The sequence below is a fragment of the Vicugna pacos genome, chromosome 12 (genome assembly GCF_048564905.1).
Source record: "Vicugna pacos chromosome 12, VicPac4, whole genome shotgun sequence".
Taxonomy (NCBI): domain Eukaryota; kingdom Metazoa; phylum Chordata; class Mammalia; order Artiodactyla; family Camelidae; genus Vicugna; species Vicugna pacos.
This window is the reverse complement of record NC_132998.1, coordinates 29,662,461-29,687,065: the sequence shown is the minus strand read 5'-3', so window position 1 is coordinate 29,687,065 and position 24,605 is coordinate 29,662,461. Positions and strand designations below refer to the sequence as shown.

Below are 24,605 nucleotides of genomic sequence, written 5' to 3'. Positions count from 1 at the left end.
CAATGACAAGAGACTGACCCACTTACTCTCTGTGGGCATTACCTACTTCCTAGGAATGATCTGAGGGAAAATACAGACTGCAGTTCAAGCCAATTGCCTTTCATCTTTTATCCATTTAGGCAAACCTGAATGTAAGCAGGTATTATGCTTCCTGCAGTAACATCTCCATCTCCAGGGAGACTTAAGTTCGTCTCTCAGAGAAGCATATATTCTTGTCTTTTTCATTTTATGAAAAATGAAAATGTTTCATAAATTTTCTATTACTTAGAGATTGTTGCCATAAAAGAAACAAAGTGCAAGAAATATACAAAACAAGTATTTTTAAAAGAGTAACCCTGAACAACTGTGAATGATGTTACAGAGGAGAGTTGTATATACCCTTGGAAGGCTGGAATCAGTCTTCACTGCAATTGCTTATCACTCTGGGCTTGTTCATTAAAGGAACTGTGCTTACTTCAGATGAGAAGATAAATTGTGCCTTGAAGCTCGTAGAGTTGAAAATAAGATTATAAATGAGGAAAAACTTCAAGGCACAGAAACTACGAGGCCTATTTTTAGCATCTATCAAATCTACTACTGTTTATAGTTTTTGAAACTGAACAGGAAAGCTATTAAAAAGGCAGTGATCCTGTGTATTTGTGTGTGTGTGTGTGTGTGTGTGTGTGTGTGTGTGTGTGTGTGTAGGTACACATTCCACTGGGAAGAGAGAGCTTTGACCACATTTTTTCCTTTGCAAAGTCCACTTTTAAATAAGCTTTCTTATTTTGTCTCCTCTGTGATATTTTGCAATTTTTAGGCAAGTCGCTCATTGCTTTCTGACCATTTCAGCCCCACTGTGGATAACTGAGAAGTTTATTTGATGCAATTTTGTCCCCTTTATTAATTGACATTTATTAAGCACTTCCATATGCCGGCTGTTGTTGAAGCAGTGTAAATACAAGCTATCTAGCCATAATTGAGTCTAAACAAGGGATAATATCTTTCTTTTAAAAAAAAATCATAACTTAGACTAAAATGTAAATTTTTCATGTTTTTAAAAGGGAAAACTGCAAGTGTAGTTGTTTCTCATTTTTTCCTTGCAAAATGGTTTACTTGTGAGAGACAATCTTCACTACACACTCTGTGATTCAGCTCATTCAGAAAAAAATTGTAAGTAGTGAAGTGAGCACCTACCATGTGCCACATGGTAAGGCTTTCAGAGGTGAAGGAGATAGTCAAGGTTTTTGTTTTTATGAAGCTGATATTTTAGTGGTAGATTCTTTGGAGCACAACTAAATGATATAACTTAGAAATCTAGAATTAAAAATTTGGTTTCCTCCTGTAAGAAACTTAATAAATGCTAAACATACACAGTTTTAGTATTCTTACATATGTTTCTTTTGTTTGGATATAGCAAGATTATTTGTCAGTAAAACATTACTATTGTTTCTGTAAAAACTGCTCATTTCATATATATTAAAAAGATAATGATACTAGTACATGGAAATGTACTGAATCCCACTGCTGTAGCTTTTATATCCAGATAAAAAGAGCTAAGTACTGAGTAACACATGAAAATTTCAGAGATTATCTTCCATTCAGTGTGTAATTTCTTCCTGCCAAAATTATAACCTAAACCTAAACTTGACTTCGAACACACTAAATTATCTTCTGTAGGACTAAAACTCAGTATAAAATAAAGTATCCAGTCTAACATACTGTATAATATTTCAGTTCCAAAGTCAAGAAATTCTCTAATTTACATTTGATGTGAAGTAAAGAAGCATTTATCAAAATAATCCCTTTGCAGAGCGTTTGGGCTCGAGAGGAACACCAGAGAAAAAGACTCCTTTCACTTTTAGAGTCAGTGCATGTCAGTGGGTTCTTCAAAGGCATGAGGAAACAGATACAGACAGAAAGCATCCCAGCTTCAAAGCAATGAAACCTCAGACATATTCAGACCAAACTGCTCTCTCCACCCAGCTGACATACTTATGAGGGTATTATTACGCACTATTAGTGGATTAGGGACAGCTGTTTAAAGACATGTGTTAGCACATTTGAATTGTATTTCAAGGCTGGAAGGGATCTTGATTCATCCAGTGTAACTCCCTCATTGTTAGAGTAAAACCGAGGGCCAAAGAGGGGACGTGATTTATGCAAGGTGATGTAATTGGCAAGTGGTCAGAAGTCAGGTTTTCTTAAACTTGATGTACCCAGTAGACGTGGCCGGGCATGAAAGAATCACTCGGGGTGCTTTAAAACGCAGGTCTCTGTGCCCCATCCCCAGATATTCTAGCTGGGTAGAGCTGGGATGGTGCCTAGGATTTACTTTTGATGATGATACAACTGAGAATCACACTTGAAGAAATACTACAAAAATCCTTTAAGATTTAACTATTTCCAAAATGAAATATTAAAGTAGTGTGAGAATTTCAAAGCATAGCTCTTAAGACATTGTTTTTCTCTCCACTGTTTCTCAGCTATTCACATATTCATGTAAAATGCACTAGCAACAAAAATCAAAGTCTGTTGACTATCCAGATTTAGCTTAGATTATCACAGTAAGCCCCTGCAATGGGGTGGGATTCTGAGACTCTGATCATCTTTAATGTCACGAGCTTATCCAGCTAATATATTCCTATGGCACTGGGAGGAATATTTCATTCCAAGAAACTTTTGAAACTGCAAAATTTTGTAACCACTAAAGTTTTTTAAACAAAATTAAAATTCTCACTTTTGTTTGGATTTGCTATTTAATAATGCATTAACCTATTCATTCAATGAATACTTACTGAATATCTACCAGCCAGGCCTTTGATAAACATCTACTGCATTTTAAGTGTCTTCAAAATGTGTCCCCAAACACACTTGATGAGCTGGAAAATGACACTGCAAGTTGTGGGAGTCAGGTGGTAAGTTCTAGTACCTTCCACAGCAGTGTTTACGATTATAATAAAACATACAGAAATATTTTGATACCATGCTATGAACTTTAATGTTTAGAAGTACTTTAACAGGCTCCTGAATTAAAGAAGATCTACAAAGGCAAAATAACAAAGCAGCAATTAGAATCATAGTTCACTGAAACAGAAAATGACCTTTGTAGGTTAAGATTTATATGAAATCCAGAAATCCAATTCTGACAGACTTGCGTTTCACATTGAGTGATACATATACTCCTTTAGGCATTCTCCACGGCAAGTTAACAAACGTATTCAGGAAGGCTGAAGAAAGCAGGTCCCAAATTTTAATTAACTTTGATGAAATGTGACAGATTATTGATTTTTAACTCAATTGAGAGTACAGATTATCATCCCTAAATCAAAGGTGACCCTAAAAGACCCAGCACTCTGCTTTTGGGTATGTATTAATACGCTGTCATTTCAGATTATTTTGATTTATTTGTTGATCCCCCCACTTTGTTCTAAAAAGGATTTAAGGCTGTCATTTCAAACTAAGGCTTGCTTTTCAGACTTTTTCAGATGAAATAAAAGAAGTAATTGAGTTTCTATCAACAGATCCTCAGTTGACACATCAGGTTCTGTTCATGGCTTCACTTTAATTTCTGGAGAGCACTGCAAAGGATTCCAACTTCACCTGCAAAGGAAAACAGATGAGCCACTCCTATCATGAACAAACACCCTTCAAGTGTCCACAGTGTGTAAAACACGAGGGATTCAGTAGGGTGTAGGTTCCCCAACCTTCAGGGAACATCCAGCTTGGCTAGGGTGGGAGCTTTGGGCTGCCTGGCATGGGTGATCCCTCGTTTAGGAAATGCCAGGGCTGTTAATGTGATTGGCTTGCTCTTTCCCTAGGCTGTTTCTCAGGGACAGCGTTGATGGTTTCCTCCCCAGGGAATCATTAGCTATTCTGTTTCTCTTTCACATGACCATCCACAGCTGCTTGCAAGGAGCTAAGCCGTAGAACCTAAAAGTGCGGTTCACACAAGCGCCTTATGTCAGAATCACCTTGGGCCTTACTACAAACAAACTCCCAAGTCTTACCACAAGGTTAGTGGATTTACTCTGGGGATATGACTCAGGACTATCAATCTTTAACTAGCCCTCCAGGTGATTCTGATGCACACTAGGTTTGAGAAGGCACGGCCTAAGCAGGTAACTCAGCCTAGATGGTCAGACCACTGAACTTCCTACACACCAAGAGGCCACAGGGACACAGCCTCCCCAAAGAAGAGGAAGGCACCTTGGAGACAGATATGCCTCACCCCTTCCTAGATCCTGAGGAAATAAAAGCACAGAGGGGTGATGGGGCCTAATATCAGGTCACATAGCTCTAAGGACCCTTCAGTTCCTAAATTTGTTATTCTGTGATTTTCAAAATTCCCTTATAAACAAAAGCCTATGGGGTTATTTTTGTTTTCTCGGGGAAGTGAGAAAAAGAGAGAAAACACCTCCTGTCTCACATCCCAGCCTCCAGAGCCCTTGGCTGGACTCCTTGGTGAACGGATCTATCCCAGCAGAGTATCCAAGACTGCATGCGTAGGGGTGAGCAGCCTGGGGCTTTTCCAGAGCGGCTGACTGCAGACGACACGCCTAATGGGGAATGGCTATAACGGGCTAACTCTGCGTATCAGAAGTTGCCTCAGGCAACATCAGAAGGGTGCTAGAGGGCTATTTCAAACCCATCTGCCCTTTGGCTGTTGTTAGCATTATACAAGTAGGAACCCTTGCTTGGCTTACATTTTTCTCCCTCTTGGCTCAGTCCTTTGGTGGTTGTTGTGCATTTGTTCAATCTAATATGATCTTTAGGAATAGGGCTAAATGCTGGGGATTTGACAGCAAACCTGATATACCCCTCTGCTCAGGTCTAGTTGGCAAGACAGACAAGTAAGCAATTACAAAAAATATAACAGTAAGTGCTCTGAGAGAGGGATCTGTGGGTACTGTATGGTTAATAAGGTAGATTGAACCTGTCTCTTAGGGGCTGATACTCCAGTCAGAGAAAAGATCCAGTGGACAATTAGAGAAAAAGGAATGGAGATGCAAAGGAGAAAAAGGAACCTGGCAGTGACAAGTCAGGATAGAAAGGCCCTGTGATCGTAGGAGGTGGGGTGGAATCTAGGAAGGTCAAAGAAGAAAGAACATTCAAGGCAATTTTGGCTTCTTTGCCGAGTTTTTCTCTCTCAATAAGTCACGCATGGAGATACTTTTCTTCTTAAATATTTAATACAATTCTTATTGTTCATCTGGTGAAGGTGAGAAAACACAATCCTGTATTTATGGGAGAGTGGCCTCAAAGGGTATAAATTACTTACTATTGATGGAGTCAGCCAAAATCTTAAGTTGCTGGGTATTGTCCAAGACCTCAATCCTTTGGGTGTATGGGTCATAACGAACCGAGAAGGGCCGTGGAATTGTTGCAGCAAAGTTCCTGAAACCAAAACCATAGATCTGAGTGAAGGGCACCATTTGGGGAAAAATAATTTTAAAAGAGTTCTCAGTGGCATTTCACTGAGTAGCACACTGAACCTCACTATTAGCAGGACAGAAACCTCACCAGACAGAACAGGGGCTTTAGAAGCCAAGCTGAGAAGGGAGGTCCTCTTCGGAAGCCTTTGCGTGCTGTATGTGTGTGTCTGTGTGTATACACAAACACACTTACGCACATAGGTATTTAGTCACTCACCTCCCAAAAGTCAGAAGTAGCTTACAATAAAAGCACAGAACATAAGGCCAAAATTCTTATCATTAAACAAAATAAAAGGAGTAAGCAAAATCCAGCAAAAAATGTTGCAGAAAAAAATAAGCTTTGAGATGCTTGACAATTAGTGCAAAGAGGGAAAGATAGCTCTTAAGAGTTGAAGAAAACAGTACACTGTTAATGAAATTTAACACAGATGGAAAGCTTCCTTGTACCCAAACTGTTCTATACTCTTAGCAACTGTTATTACTAACTTAATCTTCATTAAAACTTTAGGAGGAAAGTGCCGTTACTATTCCCATTTCACAGATGAGGAAATTGAGGCTTGAGGAAGCTAAGTGACTACCAAGGTCATGCTGGCAATACATTATGGAGCTGGGGAAGGACGGAGGTAGCCTGACTCTGGGCTGTTCACTTCCCTGCTTTCCCAATGCATTACTTTTGGGTCTGGGAGGAATGCACCATGAGGGCTTTATGAAAGATATCAAACAATATAATTCGTAAGATAGTCCCCAATGACCTGTGAAATGTAAAGACATCACAAATGATATCTCTAAGGTCTTCCAGTGAGAGTAGAAGCCACGGTACTGAGACAGTTATAAGCCAGGCTAGTGGGGCTCTCCAAGTTTGGCAAGAGCAGTGCAACAGAGTGGCGGGAAACCCAAGTTCCTGAGCCAGACTGCCTGGGTTCAGATCCTGCCTCTGCCAGTTACAGCCCTCACGGCACAGGCAAAGGGCTCCTCTGCGCGTCGGTTTCTTTATTCTTCTGTAAAACTGGAACAAGAGCAGGACTGTGTGAGTGCTAGCTGTTATCTTTATGGGTGACTGAGGACTCATGACGAATAAATAGTTAGGTATCTCTCTCCCTCTCTTCTCTGAAAAGAGCTTTCTCAGCCGACCTGGTGACACAAACCAGGTAATACTTACCTGTGACCTGGCCTGCTCTTCACCTCTTCTCTCTTGTTCCCAGAGTGCACCTCATTTTTGTTTTGGGGAATCCACCTCTACCCCACTGAAGTCTCAGGCCCAGCGCTCCTCTGGCCACGGAGTAGGTACATGGCCAAACTCAGCCCTATCTCTGCTAAATCTTGAAATGGAAAATGACCGGCATTGGTTTCTTTTAGCCAGTGCTCTGAGGGTATCCCAGAGATGCTCAGATCCTTTCCTTTTTTGAAACTTGTTCTTTAGAATTCTCTTTGGCTCTGTGAGTCATCGCTTAGCAGATTGGAGCTTTTGTGGGTGTCTCCTCCGGACCCCAGATGCTAGCAGAGCAGGTGGGATTTCAAAGGCCTGAGAGGCCCATATCCTGGCAAAGTCTTCCCTGCTGGCTTATGACTGATCACTTCTTGGGTTGGGGGTCATCTCCAGAAAGGCTGTCTACGTGTGATCCCAGTGTGACACAGAGGTTAAGAGTCCTGGCTCTAAACTAAGCCCTATTGCTGGGTCCAGACCCTCGGCCAGACACTTACTATGTGCATGACCTTGGAAGAGTTATTTACCCCTTCTATGCTTCTGCACACCCACCTGCACACTTTGTAGTCTTATTTGATGATTAAATAAATTAATGCCTGAAAAACACTTAGAACACTGGTACAAAATAGGTCCAAGGTATCTTACCTGTTACTACAATTACCTAGATGGAATAATGCATGAATCCACTAAAATCCATAACCCAAAAGGGGTCTCGGAAATGACAGAGTGTAACTTTTAGGGGCTAGAAGGCTAAGGCTCCCAGTAAGGGATTGAAATTTAGAAGAAAACTAGACAAGAATGGCATGGAGGACTTGAGGACCCTGGAAAAAGGGGGGAGAGGGAGTTGTTTGGGGCCAAACAAAACACATTTGTGGGCGAGCATTTTACTTTTTGTTACCTATGCCCAAAGCATCGAAAGCTGACATGCCCAGCTTCATAGGGTCCCAGAGCTGGTATGCCTTATGTCTATTATCCAACATTGATAAGATAGAAAAATAGAAGTGGTAAAAAATGGTATCATGGTTGCCTTGCCCAGGTAGACCCTCTTCCTGGCCTATCTCCTGCTGGAGGCAGAGTTGCTCAAGCAGGTTAATGGCAGGGTCATCGTCTCAGAAAGCCAAGTCTCAGAGTCCGGGTACCATTCCATCAGCCTCTTGTTGAGCTGCTTCTGAGACTGGTTCATTTGCCAATTACTGAGTACCTACAATGTGTCAGGCCCTGTTCTAGGGGGTGGAGAAAGAGTGAGAAATAGAAAGGACAAAAATCCCTTTCCTCAGGGACTTTAAATCATGTAAGATTTTAGACACTGATAAGTGCTAAAGAGACAAATAAATCACAGAAAGGGGGAAGGAGCACTGGCGGGCAGGGACGGGTAGAGATATTAAATAGGTTGGTCAGAGAAAGAAACACAGAGGTTGAACATGGATGAAGGTGTGAAGGAGCAAGTAATGCAGCTATCTAGGAGGATAAAGTGAACAAGGGCGTTCCCCAGCTTAAGAGACTTCTAGGATTGGTTTGGTAGGGGGACCTCTGTGGCCACCCTGTACGTAGGAGAGTTCAGTCCACGGACTTGGTGGCTGCAAAGAGCTGGGGTCAGGTGGCAGAGCTATTTTCAGGGGTCAGTATGTTCAGCCAATAAGCTATGAAATAGGGGTCGGGTCCCACGAAGGAACTTCTCCCAACAGAACGTGGAAAGGGACAAGGGAGGGGAGGCTGGGGAGATAACTCTGTCTGATGCATGCTGTTGCTGTGGGTCTTGGAATGCACTCTCCTGGCTAACCACCCACAGATCAGTGGCACTAGACCACATCAGGAGGTCCCAAGAGCTGCCGACCCACCTTGGTCACCCCCTCACCTCACTTTCTCCTTGGCATCATTAAAACTCTCAGCTACGTAATACAGGGGCTGGAACTCCGTGACTGTGTACTTCTGCACGGCTGTCTTCTCCAGTTCCAGAGGAAGGAGCTCCGGCTTGCCTGACAGGCAGTACTGCAGGCCCCAAGTGGAAAATTTCATGGTTAAATCAGGGATGGCAGTTCCTGCCACATCCCATAGGCCATTTGTGCATCCCCTCCCATCTCATCCTGATTCCTTCCACATCCCAGCCCAAATGCAGTAAACTAAATTATTTTGCATCTGCTAGATAACCTTCACAGCTCATCTAAAGCCAACATCAAGATAGAAAGGAGTATTTTATCCCAACCATTTTCAAGGAAGATGATCAATACAGTTGTGAGCCAACCCCATTTTCTGGTGTGTATTTGCATACATCCTGATGCACAGTTCAGCCCTGGGCTCAGGAGGCCCCTCTTCCTGGTGACCCATGTACTTGCAGCTTAACTTCTACCTCTAACACCCACAGTCTTGACCAAATCACAGACGCTAAGAGATAAATCACTTGAGGAAAAGCCCGCAACTTGAATCTCAAAGTGCATGTAAGTGGGTTTCAAAGGCACAAAGAGAAGAATGGGCTGCTGTACCCACTGAATTCAAATCCATCCTTGGTTCCTGTTAGGGTCATACCTGCAATTCACCAAAGGATGACAGGAGCCCAGCACCATATGCCTTTATGGAGTCTCCTTGTTTGCAGAGACCAAACTCCACAGTAAACCAGTAAATCTGAAATGGAAAGTTAAGTTGAAAGCACACCCCAAGGAAGGGAAAGGCAGCAGATGACACAGGGCCAAGGACAGGACTGCCCAGGTGAGAGTTTGTGCAGGTCTGTTCTCTGATCATCATGACCTGGGGTCATGTTTTGTGTCCTACATCTTACCTTATCAAGTCACCTGGTCAATCAAGAGTTGGCTGAATGCAAGATGTGATGGGAAGCAGTGGAGGAGTACTGAAGAAGCCCCGAAAGGGTACCTCCAACAAGTGACTCTCTCTGGCAGGAACTCCTCCACCCCTTTTGCTTTCTTCTCTGTGGCATCGAGATGTTCCCCTAAGTTGGCTAGACTTACCAGACAACCCCATCAGGCTCTGCAGTGGGAGGTAGGGGATTGGGTTGTGATAGAATCAACGACGGGGCCTCCCATCTGTGTGCGGCTGAACCACACTGACTGCATTTTGTCGGCTCCATCTTAGGCCCGCAGTCCAACCCCCTCCCCTTTCTTCATGACTTGAGCTCTAGCCTACTCACAAGGAATGCACCCAGACCAGGTAAGTTCCCCTTTGACTTATACTTTTCCCTTCATCTGGTATGAAAACTGGAAGAATGCCTTTTGCTGATGCAGATGGTTAACGGCCCGCAAAGAACAATGATCATGAGACACCCTCCCCCCAGCGGGAGGGAAAAACCCTGGTTCCTGTCGGTGTGGGCGTGCATCTCCCTTAGTAGTCAGATTCTGTCTTTAGCTTTGGCCTCTTTAAATCCCCCTGTACCCTTTTAATGGCGCAGAGTGTGGCTGTGAATGCCTCTGGCTCGTCATCCACTCAACCCTGCCTGTATGTAACTTGCCCACAGTAAACTTCATCATATGGAGTTGCCTGCTTCCTTTTTTTGGACTCAGACTTCGTTCTCAGTTCAGAGGTTATTCTTCAATATCCCCATCATCCAACTGTCTGTGTTAAAACCCTGTCAGTCACTGCACTTAGCGTCCCAAATAACCAAATCCTTTTCTTTCAATAGCTCTCAGTCCAACATGTCCTAGATAAATGACCTGAGAAATATGGTCCTGGAATTCTGACATCACCCTACTGAACAGGGCTAAGAGAATGCCAAGACCCAGTTAGCTGTGGAGAGAGTCACAGTCTTGGACAATTAGGGGTGGATTTCTAGTTAAAAGTCTGTTTATTGCACTAGAGAATGTTAAACCTGGGAAGGCTGTCAGAACTCAGTCAGTCTGTCCTCCTCACATACAGATGGGAAATCTTTAGCTCAGAGAGGTCAAGCAACATGTATGCAGTGACACAGCAACTCAGCAGCAGAGCAGGGACCCCAAGACTGTTCCTGGCTCAGTATATCAATAATAAGATTTTTCTTTAAAGTCAGATTGGTGATGAATATTTTATCATTATTATAGCAGGTCACACGATGCTCTGAGTTTATTTTCTTCTTACAAGTGAGAGATACTTTCAAGCTCTGCCAGTTCTAGGAAAGTTGCTTTTTGTATCACTACAGCACCTGGCACTTAAAAACTCACATTCACACAAATTTAACTCTTTAGGCCCTCGAGACCTTCATGATATCCCTTTGAGATGGGTAGTATATAAACAACTGTACCTGTTTTTAGAGATGAGGAAGCAAAAACTACTTGCCCAAGGTCTCAGAGCAGCTGGTCAGTGAGAAGGAATCCAGGAGTTTGGGGCCTTCTGATAAACTGAATTCATAAACTTCTAAACTGACACATCTTAAGGATGTATTTCTATTCATCTGCATTCCCTAATTCCATTATAAAGTTTTATTTCTCATCCTCCAAGCTGAGCACATTCTAAGAAATGTGGTTTAGAGCCTGGGGAGGGATGCTCTCAAGTTGGAAAGAGGTCTGTGGGAAGGAAAGTCCCTGCCATGCAGAGTTGCTGCCTCCATCGTTTCCATGAGTGTCATCATTTTCACTGGGGAGAAGGAAGTGTTCAGTTAGAAGGGGGAAGCCCACCCTCGTTTCTACCTAGTGTCTGAGAAAGGAGCGATCCTAATGCTGGCTCCAGTGCAGGGGTAGAGAGTAAATATTCCGTCTTTGAAGCTGTGAATCCAGATACTTGCCACAAGTGGTTCTCAAGGACTATCACTCTAGCCTGCTGGTGTTTTCAAGACACCCTATTTAACATTACATGTAGACATCTGTTCAAGATGTGAAATGTCACTTGTGCAAACATAACTGAGGGCATTCTGATTTTTCCCCCAAAGGACCTGGCTTTCAGGGAAGAAGCAAAGCTTCAGAGATCTGAGGCACTCCCACTGTGCACCAAGGAGAGAGGGAACTTACCGTTGCAAGTTTCTCCACATAGTCGTCAGGTGCACCCAGAGAGGCAAGGCCAATTTCCTGTAATTGTGGAGAAACAAAGTCACTGGCATGGCTGGGATCTGCTGACCTCCAACTGTTACCCTCAGTTCCAACCTTGTACTTGACCACAGGAAGGGGATGGGTGGTTAGATGCCTTGAGAAGGGCCCAGATAGACTGATTGTTCTGTCTAGCCTTCCCTGACCACATATCATAGAATCACAGATCTCTAGAATGGGGGAAGCCTTTCTCCATCACTTGGTCCTTTGTATTCACTTTGCAGATGAGAAAACTGAGGCACAGAGAAGGGAGACGATCTGGTCAAGCTTACACAGTAGATCGTGTCTAAAGCTTCATCTCTTGACTCTGGCTCAGTGGTTATTCTTCCATAGTTCAAGTGGAACATTCCTGGAGCACTAGATGAGACTCAATGATGTACCCTGAAGACATCACAGGAGACCTGCAGAGATGCTTGATGTCTGTCCAGGTATATACATAGCTAGAGCATTTGAAATGTCATGGACCACCTCTCATTGTAGCTCCAAATGCAAAATTCCCCTTGTGGTCTGTCTCTTTCACAGTATTTGCTCCAGCCTGCCTTGTATCAGATAAAGTTTATATATACAAATATATACATTTCTTTCCTACTATATGCAGACATTCATTCCAAAAATACTTATTCAGTGCCTTCCATGTGGCAGGCAGGGTACCAAATGGATAAAGACCTTTGACCTCATGGTGTTTACATTTAAGTGGGTAGAGACAGTAATTAGTAAGCATACACATAGGTATGTTAGAAGGTGGTAAGTTCTTTGGAAAGAAGAAACAAAAGGAGAAAGGGACAAGGGAGAACTAAGAGTGCCAGGAAAGTGGGGTGGGGGTGCAGAGGCTGGGATTTTAAATAAGGTTCTAGGGTAAGCATCATTGGAAAGGTGGGAAGAGCACTGTATAGGCCAAGTGTACAGCCCATGAAAAAATCTCTTTAAGGAAGAGCAGTGTTGGCTGGTTGAAGTAACAGGGAAGGACCACTGTGGTTACAGTAGAGTAAGGGGTGGGGGGCAGCAGGTGTTTTCAAAGAGGGGTCAATCATGTAGGACTTTCTTGGCTATTTTAGGGCTTAGGATTATCCTCTCAGTGAAATGGGGAGCCACTGCAGGATTTTGAGCAGAGAGGTGGCAAGATCTGATTTGTGTCATCAAAGATTCACTCTGGCTGTTGTATGAGAATAGACTGTAGCAGGTCAAGGGTAGAGGCTTAAAGACCAGTTAGGAGATGACTGCTGTCATCAGCGTGACAAGCAAGCGGGCTGAGATGAGGTCGGTAGCAGTGGATGTGATGGGCCATAGATTCTACACATAGAATTTTATGAAAGACTGATTGTGGAACTTGTCAGAAAGGAGTCAATAATGCTTTAGGTTTGAGCAACTGGAAGGGTAGAATTGCCATGAACTAATATAGGGAGAGCTGTGGCTGGAGAAGGTTTGAGTGGAAGGTGAGGAACTCTGTTTTGGACAGGATGAGTAGAAGTCTATTGGACATCCAAGTGGATATGGAAGTCTGAATTTTGGGACTGAAGTCTGGGCTAGAGATATTAATGTGTTCATCATCAGAGTAGAGACAGTATTTAAAGCCATGAGATTGGATGAGATAACCAAAGGAACTGGTGTAGACAGAGAGAAGGACTAAGGACCAGGCCCACTTTTGTTTTTTTAATTGAGGTATAGTAAATTTACAAAGTTATGTTAATTTCTGGTATATAGCATAGTGACTCAGTTTTATATATATGTAGTCCTTTTCATATTTTTTTCATTATAGGCTATTACAAAATATTAAATATAGTTCCCTGTGCTATACAGTAGGACCTTGTTGTTTATCTATTTTATATATAGTAGTTGGTATCTGCAAACTCCAAACTCCCAATTTATCCCTCCCCACCCCCTTTCCCTCCTGGTAACCATCAGTTTGTTTTCTATGTCTGTTTTGTAAGTGAGTTCATTTGTTTCCTTTTTTCAGATTCCACATATAAGCAATATCGTATGGTATTTTTTTTTCATTTTCTGGCTTACTTCATTAGCATGACAGTCGCCAGGGCCACCCACACTGGGCCACTTTGAAGTGAGAAGCTACACGGTCTTCACCTCTGCATCCCTCCCTGGGCCCAGCCCATCATATGCTGAGAAAATGCTGTCTGATTTAGAGTGAACCAAATTCAGACACTGACTTAGCCTGGCTCCACTCTCCTACCCCTTCCCCATCTCTGCTCCACCCACCTTGCCCAGACATGCCACAGTCCTGAGTCTAACAGAAGCCATTGATAAATCCAAGTTTTGAAACAGTGCCCTGTGCTCACAGTCACCATTATTTGTGAACCCAGATCTTGCCTAAAACAAGGGGCCCAAAGTGTTTCATCCCCCCTCCACACTGCACTCCAGTGGGAAGGAAGTCCTGCTTTTAGATCCAAAAGGAATGTGGCTCAGGGAACTTTCAAAATGATGTTTTGCCTTGGGACTGGCCAGGTCAAAGTTGCAACCATGAACACCAGTGACTCCAGTAGCTGCTGACTCAGGTACCTGTTCCCTCCTCTGGGGAGATCCCCAAAATGGAAACAGCTTGAGGGGGATGGTCACTTAGCCTCTGACTGGGCAGAATAACTTCTGTAATGAGAATAGAAAGTTCCTCTTCCCCAAGGAAAAATACTGATTTTTGGTGGGGCGGGGGTTCATAGTAACTAATCCTGGTTTTAAAGCTACCTCAAATAATCAGTGACATCTTAGCAACAGGAATCACACTTCTGAGAGTCAGCTGGTCAGCAGTAGCCTCAGTCCAGTGGTGATACTTCCACAATTAAAAGTTCACTTAACTTCTAAACACTCCCACTGCTAAAAGTCCAAAATCTCCGAACTTCACAATTCCCAAAAACCCACGTAAAAGCAACCATTTTCATTGTTTGAAGAGGTTGCATCTAGTAAGTACTATTCTTCCTTGCTTAGCAAGCAGTTAATTCAGCTTTCTGTTTGTTTCTGCTGTTAAGTTGTAGCCTCTTCATTCAACAGTGTAAAATACTTATCTCTTTCAGATGAGGGAAAATGCTTATGAAATTCACACGTAATCCCATTACTCTGAAATTCATACTTGGCCCAGCAGTTGCTCATGGGTCATTCCACTTGGTCGTTATTCTTCCTTGAGGGAAGACGATTACCAGGGAGGGCTTCTTACTGACCCACATCTGTGGTGACTGAAGCACCTGGTGGCCTGGCAACTTGCCCTGTGCTACACAACTGCACCATTCAGTTCTTCGACCATCCCAGCTACCCGGCCATGGTTTGGGGCTGCCTCTCAGTGCCAGGAGAGCATTAGGAGGATTCTTTCATTCATCCAAAAGGCATTTTTGAGCCTGCTCACCACTGTGATAGATGATCAAAGCCTAGCCTGCTGCTTTGATGAGGGTGGCAAGGCAACTGGCTCTTTATTTTCTGCCAACTCTGAGTCACACTATCAGCATTGGATTCTTGGCTGATGCCATCTTACTTAATTAAAGTGTATACCAGGATGACTGTCTGACAAGGCAGGAAGTGGCAAAGTCCCTAAAGAGGAGGGGAAAGGTGCCAGGAGAACTTGGAAGAAGGTGAGGTTACTGCTGCATGGGGATCAGGGAAGCTTTCATGGATGAAAAGGCTTTTAAACTCCACCTGGTAGAACAAGTGAGATTAGCTAAATCAATAACACACATGTAATCTAGAAGATGACCGATTCACCCATTCCACCCTGTAGTCTGTGGAACTGGTAATTAGCCAGCTCCACGGGACCACATACCCATCTGGGATGAGATCACAGAATTGTACATGATTTCTACCATTACAGAGGATGGGAGGGCCCCTCCATGGACTTAACTTATGTGAGCAATCCAGGTCTCAACCCTGTAACTAGAAAGCTAAACAGATCAGCTCCTCACCTGAGAAAACTGGGCAAAGCTGCGATCTGAAAACAAGGGTACATGTCCCAACAGCTCATGGCAGATGTCACTGAAAAACAGAAAGCACAGAGCTGGGAGGGGAGGAGGGTTATCTGCCATGCTGGACTCGGTCTTTCTATGTGAGAAGTGTGCAGGAAGAAAGGAAGCAACTCACTCACTCTTGCCACCTCATTCCTAAGAATAAGTGGCAGGTGAAGCTTGGGATCAGTTGAGACAAGGTAGAAGAGAAAAGGAAGAAGGGGAAAGAAAAGTAAGGGAAAGGGCAGGCACAACAGCCGGGGGGTCTCAGCTGTATGCTCGGTAGGATGCAGAACAGAAGAGCCAATGGGCATTCTCTCGTACACCTGAGCGAGCTGTGGGCCAGCTGTGCCCCATCCCAAGTCTCCTCCTTGGTACTGACATCCCTGGGCAAATACAGTATGCACTCCACCTCCCAGGAGGGAAGAGTATGAAAGGAGCACTGCCAGCTTTTCTCTGTGTGCTTCCCACAGTCTACCCCATGAGGAGCAGTGCCTTCTCTGATGGAAGTATTTGAGAATAGAAGAGGAAATCCATTCTCAGTTTAACCCTTTCTACCCTTTCTCTCTTCACTGTCCACACAGGAGCACATTCTGGTCTGCTTTTGGCATGGGAACTAAATAATAGTAATAATATTCTGGAGTCAGAGAAGAAAACGTACATTTATTTAACACTTTATGTGCCAGGCTTATTAGGAACATGTCTTTTCTGATTTATAATAATGAACTTTGTGGGCAGAAAAAGATCATTTTGAGTGTCCTGCTGACTTTTTATATAAATCGCTTAAGTTCTATCTCTAGTCAGAAGGTGGCTAAAAGTTAAGAAGCATAATGGCCAGTCATCTTCTACCACCAACTGAGACACAATCTTGGCAAAGAGAGATTAGAATCACACAGATGTGTATCTTCAGGAGGTGTTGAAATAGCCTGGCCATCCCTTCTTCCTCTTCTCCTTTGGACCTTTGTAGTTCTGACTTCTGCAGTCTCTTTGGAATCTGAGTTCTCATTCTCTCATTCAGAGCAGATCTGACTCTTTGATTCACAAGATGCCCAAATCTCCAATCAGTACAGTCTGGACAGAGGAACTCCCCAGAAGAGATGAGTTTCTCTCTTAGTACTATCATCAAACAATCCAGGCAACCGGTCCTGTGGACCCGCCCACGGTGAACCCAAACCTTATTCCTGGAGCAGCGAGAGATGGGCTCACTGTGGCTGGCAACTAGTAGCAGGACGGTACTCACGGTTCAGGTGTATACATGGGCTTGGACCCATGTCTGATGTACTGAGTGCAGTGAAAGACTCGAAAGGCCAGGCCACCCAAGAAATCCCGAGAGGAAAGCAGGCCAGCCACAGGTCGGAGGCGGAAACCAGTGCAAGCTGGGAAGCAAAGGAGAAGAAAATTCAACGCCTCATCACTGAAAGCCTGAAAACCTTTAGGTATGGAAGCAGTACCCTCAGTTGTCCAGGAGCATGGGCGTGGACAGCCACGCAGAACTGGCTTCAAGTCTATGCCCCAGTATTTTCTAGCTGAGTGATTTGGTTCAAATAACTTCACTTCTCTGAGCCTCAGTTTCCTCATCTGCAAAATGTGGACAGATACTTCTTAGGGTTATTGTGAGAATGAGAAGAGCTAATAAATATAAAGTACTGAACACAGAGCCTAGTACATTTGAAACATCCAATAAATTTAGCTTTCATTAATGTTTGTTAGGGGGGACCACTTATTCCCTACTTCTCGTGTTTCCAGAGTGCGGAGGGAATTCGCACTCCACTTCCCAGGAGGGAAGAGTATGAAAGGAGCACTCCCAGCTTTTCTGTATGTGCTTCCCACAGACTACCCCATGAGGAGTAGAGCCTTCTCTGATGGAAGCATCTGAGAAGAGGAAATGAACATTCTCAGTTTAACTCTTTCTGCCCTTTCTCTCTTCACTGTCTACACGGGAGCACATTCTGGTCTGCTCTTGGCCAGGCAGTGGGTGACACACTGTGCCAGTGAATTGGCAAGTAAGGTGACCGAATCAAGGGGTGAACTATGAGGAAGTCCATTTTGCCTGCACATCTATACCACGTTCTCCAAATAGCTTTTATCAGTGATAAAGCTGATGTTTTGACCACCCATCTCTCTGGTTCCTCTAACTGTCTCTCAATTTGTTTCAAACTTGGTGGAGTAATAACAGTGATCATGATGATAAAAACAGCTAACACTAATAATACCTGCCATATGTCAGACACTGTTCTAAGCACCTTATATATACTAATGAATCCTCGTAATAACTCTCAGGGGTAGATGCTCTCATTAGCTTTAGTTTACAGATGGAGAAGCTGAGACATACAGAGGTTGAGGCTCTTGCCCAAGGTCATAGCTACCAGCAGTTTGGCTTCAGAGTCTGTTTCCTTAATTACTACTCTATACCTCCCCAACTGCTAGTATTATTGTTTTATTCTTGTTATTGGCCACAGCAACATGAGTAATTAGCCAAAGAATGTCTTTAAGACCCCACTGCCCCTCCGCTTATGTGCCCTAGACCTTCAGGCTGAAGTTTGATCTGCTTGGGCCCCACTCCTCACTTTATCTGAGAAGTAAAGACTCTAAATGGAAGGGATTCAGCTCCCACTCCCCCCCCCCGCTGGGTAGTTTCCCTGGCTTCTTGCCCCCCGAGCTGGCCATGCCATCTCCGCATAGCTCAGAGGCATAGAAAACTCTTTATTTCTATAAGCCTGTGGTCAGTCTTCCTACTTTCCTTCATTTTCTCTGGCACACAGTTGGTGTTTAATGTGTGTTAGCTGACTATATTGATTTTGCTGAATTAACACCACCTAGCAGAAAGGGAAATACTTATCTTCCCTGGAAATGGTGGGCAGAAGCCCATCAACCCAATAACATTTACCCTCTGAGTTACTCAGATTCCAATTCAGCCCAAATTCAGTGAGCACCCACTGTACCTAGTGCATAGCACTACGCCCTCACATTCACGACCTCATTTCATTCTCACAATTTCCCTATGAGAAAGGCTAAAAAGGCTGACCATCTCCATTGGACAGATGACTAAACTAAGGAAGGTTCTCCCAACCAGAGAGGGTCAGAGCAGGATTCATACCAGATGCATGGACTTAGAGCTCAGGTCTCTTGGTACAAATAGCACATTTCATTTTTTTTAATTTTGTTTTTTACTGAAGTGTAGTTGATTTACAATATTAGTTTCAGGTGTACAGCACCTGAAAGTGATTCAGTTATACATATAAATACACATATGTATTTTTTCAGATTCTTTTCCATTGTATGTTATTACAAGAAATTGAATACAGTTCCCTGTGCTGTACAGTAGGTCTTTGCTGTTCATCTATTTTATATATAGTAATGTGTATCTATTAATCCCAAACCCCTAATTTATTCCTTCCCCAACATTTCTTACACAAATACACACTGCAGCCAGCTTGTAAGACAGCCGGAGCTGTAAGGAGAACCCTGACTAGGTACCTTGGACTTTGAGTATAAAAAATAAAATACTTTTCAGGAACATAGCTATGCAAAATCCTTGCCTAACGGTTTCTCTTGGATGATACTGGACTAGCAGTGGAGGCTCGAGGGGAGGCAGAGCCCGGCAGTGCAATTCTGCTTTTCCTGAGAGACTCAACCTGCCCGCATCAGCACAAACACACCCACACTCACCTGAATTTTACTTCTCTTCCCCTTCTCACCCCACCCTCCAAATCTTTTGACCCTGAGGTGGACTTACTCTGCAGAAATTGAGAGACATCTTCCAGCTGGGGGATGTTGTCTTCGTGGAAGCCACAGTACTTTTCCAGAAGTGGGAAAATGTGATTGTGCTCGTAGCAAGCATGGGTTTTATACAAGGACTTCAGGGTCCTGAACACCGTCCCCCATGTTTTCTTTTCTTCCTCCGTGTATTCCACTCGAGGGATGGGCTCCCCACTAGGATACAGATATGAAATTTTTGTGTGCAATAGGACAGGTGCAGAGTAGTGATGAATGAGCTTCAGCAGAGGGAGACAGGTCCAGAGCTTGTGAGCTGCCGTCCCCAGACAACAGCCGATTTCATAAGTTATTTGAAAGAGGCTAATTCCACTTCTTGATACAGGAAACGTTTATGTGATTTGGTTAGGCAAGGATGCAAGCTGTTGCCTCCCCAATCGCCCCAAGGATTTCCTCTCACTTTGGGAAATCACTTGGCTTTTCTGCTCTCCTGTCTCTCCAGTTATTTCCCAGTGTGGAAATTCACTTACTTTCAGGGGCTTGTAACATAAATATGTAAAGTAGCAAGTGCAGATAATAGGAGGGTGGGACAACCAAAGACAGTATCCTCTTTCTCAAAACAGGCAAATCCAAGTTCAAGCCAAACAACATAGTGTTTTTTATATGGTCAACTAAAGCAGTTACATCTGTGGACTAAAGTGGGTTTCATATATATACCATGAATTTTAAACCTCTTGTTTAGTGGGGATGGATTTAATTGCTGGATATGATGTTTCTATCACTAAGAAGTTAATAAAGGTATTTAAATGCATGCTAAGTATAAGATCCACTTACCTAGCATCGCCACTATGACATAACAAAACTACAGGGAGCTTGTTAAAGGATGTATGTTGGACCCTGCCCCACAGAACTGAGCCTGTGGGGGAGGGGAGGGCCCAGACATCTGGATTCCAATAAGCTCCCAGGTGGTATGCTATAATTTGAGTCATTAGTTCGAAAGGTCCCTTTGAAAACCGTCTAAGAGTGAGCTATGTTCTGAACAGCAAAAACAAATGAAAACCAAACAAAGCCTGACTTCAGAGACCAGTGACTGTTCTCTGGGCCTCAGGCCTGTTCCCTAATAGGGAACACAGAGTCTGGGACAGGGCGAGACTGTTTACCTTAGAATTATGGATCATCTTTAGGCTCCAAACTAGGGCCCTCTTGCCCTTTCAGAGTTGTAGCTCATCCAAGGACATTAAAGCAAAGTCATTGTTATGTTCCACAGAAAGATGGGCAGGGATTAGGGGAAAAAGATTTTTTGCTCAAGTGTTGACAGCCAGTCTAGCTCAGAAGGTTCTATGATGGCCAGTAGGGCCTGAGAAAAGATCAGATAATCTGCCTATGGATGTGCCCTTGTTTCAGGGCTACGTGCTGATGAAGGAAAAGTACAGGTTTTGGAAACTAGTGGAGATGGGGGTCATTGCCTAGCTGAATGGCCTCGGGTAACTGAGTAAACCTCTCTGAGCTTAATCTGTACAGCCATTCTGTGGGCTAATAACAAGTAACTGTTTGGAGGGTGTGGAGGAGACAAGTGAAATGCTATGTATAAAGTACCTAACACTAATGTTGACAAATAATACCATTGCATATGTGATAACTATCATTATAGTTGAGTCTTACTTGAACAGAAAGGTATCTGCTATTTCTGCTACAAATTTTCGAGAGAGAGTAACATCCTGGGCGCTGAGATGGCTCCCTGGTTGACATTTGCTGTGCCAGGCGTTCAATATCCATTCCCATTCTTCCAATAAAGCAACTTCTCCCGTCTCAGTCAGGTGAGAGGAGACTCCACCCCTCCTACCTTCAGAGGTGGGCATGTGACCAGGCCTGGCCAATTAGAGTGCCTCATTTCCCTGGCCACAGTCACTGGCTGAGAGATGGGCCCATGTCCTAATCAGAGCCAGTGAGACTCAATGAGAGAACTTTTAGTTGATCCTGTTGGAAAGAGACAGAACCTCTAGTCAGGTTGCAGGGTCAGCCTGGCGGTGCTGCGGTCCACCTCCAAGAGAGATGAGGCCAGTGCCTCAGAGCAAGGCCACTTCGGGGGACACCAGAGTCAGGCGGAGGGACAGAGAATGAGGTGCCGAGTCCCAGATCTACCTGTGCCTTAACTATTCCCCTTAAACTTTTCACTTCTAGGAGCCAATAAAATCCCTCTTTCTGTTTGAGTTGAGTTGCAGCTGAAAGATAGAAACTTTTATAATCCATTTAGTGTATTCTTAGATAAAATTTTAAAGCCCACCCCCACCCCAGTAACACAATCAAAACCTGCTAGAGCTGCCTTCCAGGTGGTTGCAGATAAAATTCCCAGCTCCATCTCTGACTTACCACTTTGAATCTTCACTATCATATGGTCTCCTAGGTCTCGTTCATTCATTCATTCATTCAGCAAATATTTATTAAACACCCACAGTGCTCTGGGAACACAGCAGTGAACAAAACAGTCAAAAATCCCTGCCATTTACAACGAAATGTTATTTAGCATAAAAAAAGAAGGAAATTGTGCTGTATGCAAACATATGGATGAACTTTGAGGATATCATGCTCAGTGAAATAAGGCAGTCACAGGACAAATACTGCAGGATTCCACTTACAAGAGGTATGTATGTGTGTGTGTCTATATACATATAGACACACACACACACACACACACACACACATATATATATATATATATATATATATATATGTATATAAAAGAGAGTCAAACACAGAGAAGCAGAAAGTTGAATGGATGTTGCCAGAGGCTGGGGGGAGGGAAATATGGAAGATTGTGGTTCAACAGGTTGTAGATCTGCTGTACAGTACTGTGTCTGAGGTTAATACTGCTGTATCGTACGCTTAAAAATGTGTTAAGAAACTGGATCTCGTGTTAAGTATTCTTACCACAATAAAAAGGAAATACCCCTGCCCTCGTGGAGCCTACATTTCTAATGGGTAGGAAACAGAAAATCCACACAATTCAGTTAGGCGGTGATAAATGCTATGGAGGAAAAGAAGGGCAACGGTATAGACTCAGAGAGGAAGGAGGGAAACCAGCAGAGAGTGGAAGAGTTGATTCTCCTTATTTGCCGCAGTTCTGTTCATAAAGTTACCACGAACTCTGAGCGGATACGGAACCGTTGCTGCTGGGGGAAATGCAGGAATAGGGTCATGACATTTTCAACTCACTTTACCTAACCTTGTCTTGTGTGCGCTACTGTTTTATGATGCCTTGTTTAATGTCTAGGGTCGATTCACTCACACTGAACTCACAGCCGACAGCACTACAACTCAGGCCTGAAGGAAGCCTATCTAACACGCATTTTCTCCGTTAGAAGCGTGAAAGCCTTCCTGCACTTAGAAACGCTAGACAGCACGTCAGCAGGATGTTGGAGGGCCATTTTAAACAGCACAATTACCAACAAAAAGAACAAAAATTCAACAAATGTGGCTCTAAAGAGACCGCAAAGGGAGCACTTGTTTACAGTAGAAGAGCTGCAACAAGAAGGCGGCGTGGCCTTGTTTGACCTCGGCTGGGAACTTGTGCATCAGGGGACTCACATTTTTCCCTGCTCTGTGCATCTCTGGGAATGTATGTGAGAGTGCCCCAAGTCTGGGAGTCTCAAATTTAAGCAAGTAGTCTTTAAATAAGGAGAATCAACTGTACCAGATACTGAGATAAAGGACAATTTCAAAGGAGGAAGGACTAGTAAGTAGCATCAAAAGTTCAAAAGCAATGAGCTAAGATGAGGCCACAAATCGGCTTTGAATTGAACAAGCTCAGCCGCTAACGAGTCACATGACCCTAAGTACAGCATTTAACGATTTGGGACTCATTTATGAGAGATGGAAAATTGACTAGAATTTCTTGGACATTCCTCCCAGGACCAGCCATCTCTGGATGGTTTTTAGTAACCAATTTATCTCATCTAATGACCATCCAGGATCATGAAGCTCTCAACCAATTTCATGCTTCTTCATCAGGTGCAATATTTTCTATGGAAGGGAGGTTGAGGAAGATCATTTCCCCCAAATATCAACAGCCAAGAAGGAGTGTATGTACTGCATAAGCAGCTCTTGCGTTACATGGCGAAGCGTGGTCTCCTGACTCGGAGAGTCCCAGACACTCAGGGAAGTGCCTGAGAATGACTTTCCAGTTAAACAAGACTGATTTCCAAACCAGATCATGCCACCTACTAGTTCTATGACTTTGGCAAGTTACTAAACTGTTTTAAGCTTTTAGTTTTTCCATCTGAAAAAGGGGCAGTTATTATTAAGACTAAATGAAATAATATCAACAAAGCATTTAGTGAAGCCCCAGACATAGCAAGGAGATTATTGACTGTCTCCTTAACTATCTGAAGATTACTACTGACTATATGAAGAAGGATACCTGATTGGATGATGTCCAACTGACCATGCTGGGGCCAAGGTGGGGACAACGGAGAGAGGTCTCCACATTCTGTGCTTCCTGCGTGCCACAAGCTGAGATCCAGGTGGACCTAAATCTGACCTAGGGCAGCACTGTCCTGGATCCCTCTACTACCAGGGCTCATTCAAGAAGGAAACTTTTATCATTTTCTCTGGAAGTCCTTCCCTTTGGAGGGTAGGTTTTTATTCAGTATACACAGCCCTAGCATGTCCTTTATCTCCCCCACAGCCTGTCAAAGATGTTGAAGTACCATAACCTTGGTGTTCTGAACAACCTGTCAGTTTCTTCCTGAGCACATCTTTTCTCACACCTTCAAGTCAGGTCCCCAAATACCAAGTTTCCCAGGGGAGCATTTCTGTAGGCCCCAGGACTCAAATTAGCAAAACAGTTCTCTTCCCAAATAATATATTTGCTATTTGCATTTTCCTTTGGCTAAAATCTGATAGAGGAGGAGCACAGAATCCCAGACAGAAAAAGATAGATTCATCCTAAAATTGCCCTTGGCAACTGGGTCAGATCAGATAAAAGTAGAACGCTAAGGCTTGGCTTGCCTGAAACCTCCAACGATTCACTATTTCAGTAAAGCAGCCAACTCCCTCTTGAATGTAAATAATTCTCTTTTTCCTTCTTCCCTGTTTAACGTGGAGAATACTAGAGGCTGTTTTATTTGGGACTGAAGCCTTTTATCACTACTTCAGACATCACTGCGTAATTACACAACAAGGCTCGAGAGAGGGCTGGGCCCCGGCACAGAGGGTAATTCTGTTTTGTCTAGCAGCAATTTTTTTAAACGTGTTATTAAAGGGAGGGTTTAAACACACACACATACATTCACAGATGCACACATACATACAAATACACACACAAGGCAGGATTCTCTATGCTGGT

At 43.5% G+C, this 24,605-nt stretch overlaps 1 protein-coding gene across 25 annotated transcripts in view; it reads right to left on the bottom strand.

Annotated features, from left to right (window-relative positions):
• Positions 1–3,215: 3,215 nt before the first annotated feature.
• PAH (phenylalanine hydroxylase) overlaps positions 3,216–24,605 on the bottom strand; it is a 361,485-nt gene continuing 340,095 nt past the window's right edge. For all 25 annotated transcript variants that reach the window (XM_072973153.1, XM_006205894.4, XM_072973150.1 and 22 more), the window contains 8 exons: positions 19,284–19,480; positions 16,788–16,923; positions 15,509–15,578; positions 11,541–11,597; positions 9,139–9,234; positions 8,471–8,604; positions 5,258–5,373; positions 3,216–3,579 (listed from right to left, as the gene is read on the bottom strand). In XM_072973153.1, the coding sequence (XP_072829254.1) occupies positions 3,536–3,579; positions 5,258–5,373; positions 8,471–8,604; positions 9,139–9,234; positions 11,541–11,597; positions 15,509–15,578; positions 16,788–16,923; positions 19,284–19,480 (850 nt within the window). In that variant the 3' untranslated portion in view covers positions 3,216–3,535. The remainder of the gene's footprint in view (positions 3,580–5,257; positions 5,374–8,470; positions 8,605–9,138; positions 9,235–11,540; positions 11,598–15,508; positions 15,579–16,787; positions 16,924–19,283; positions 19,481–24,605) is intronic.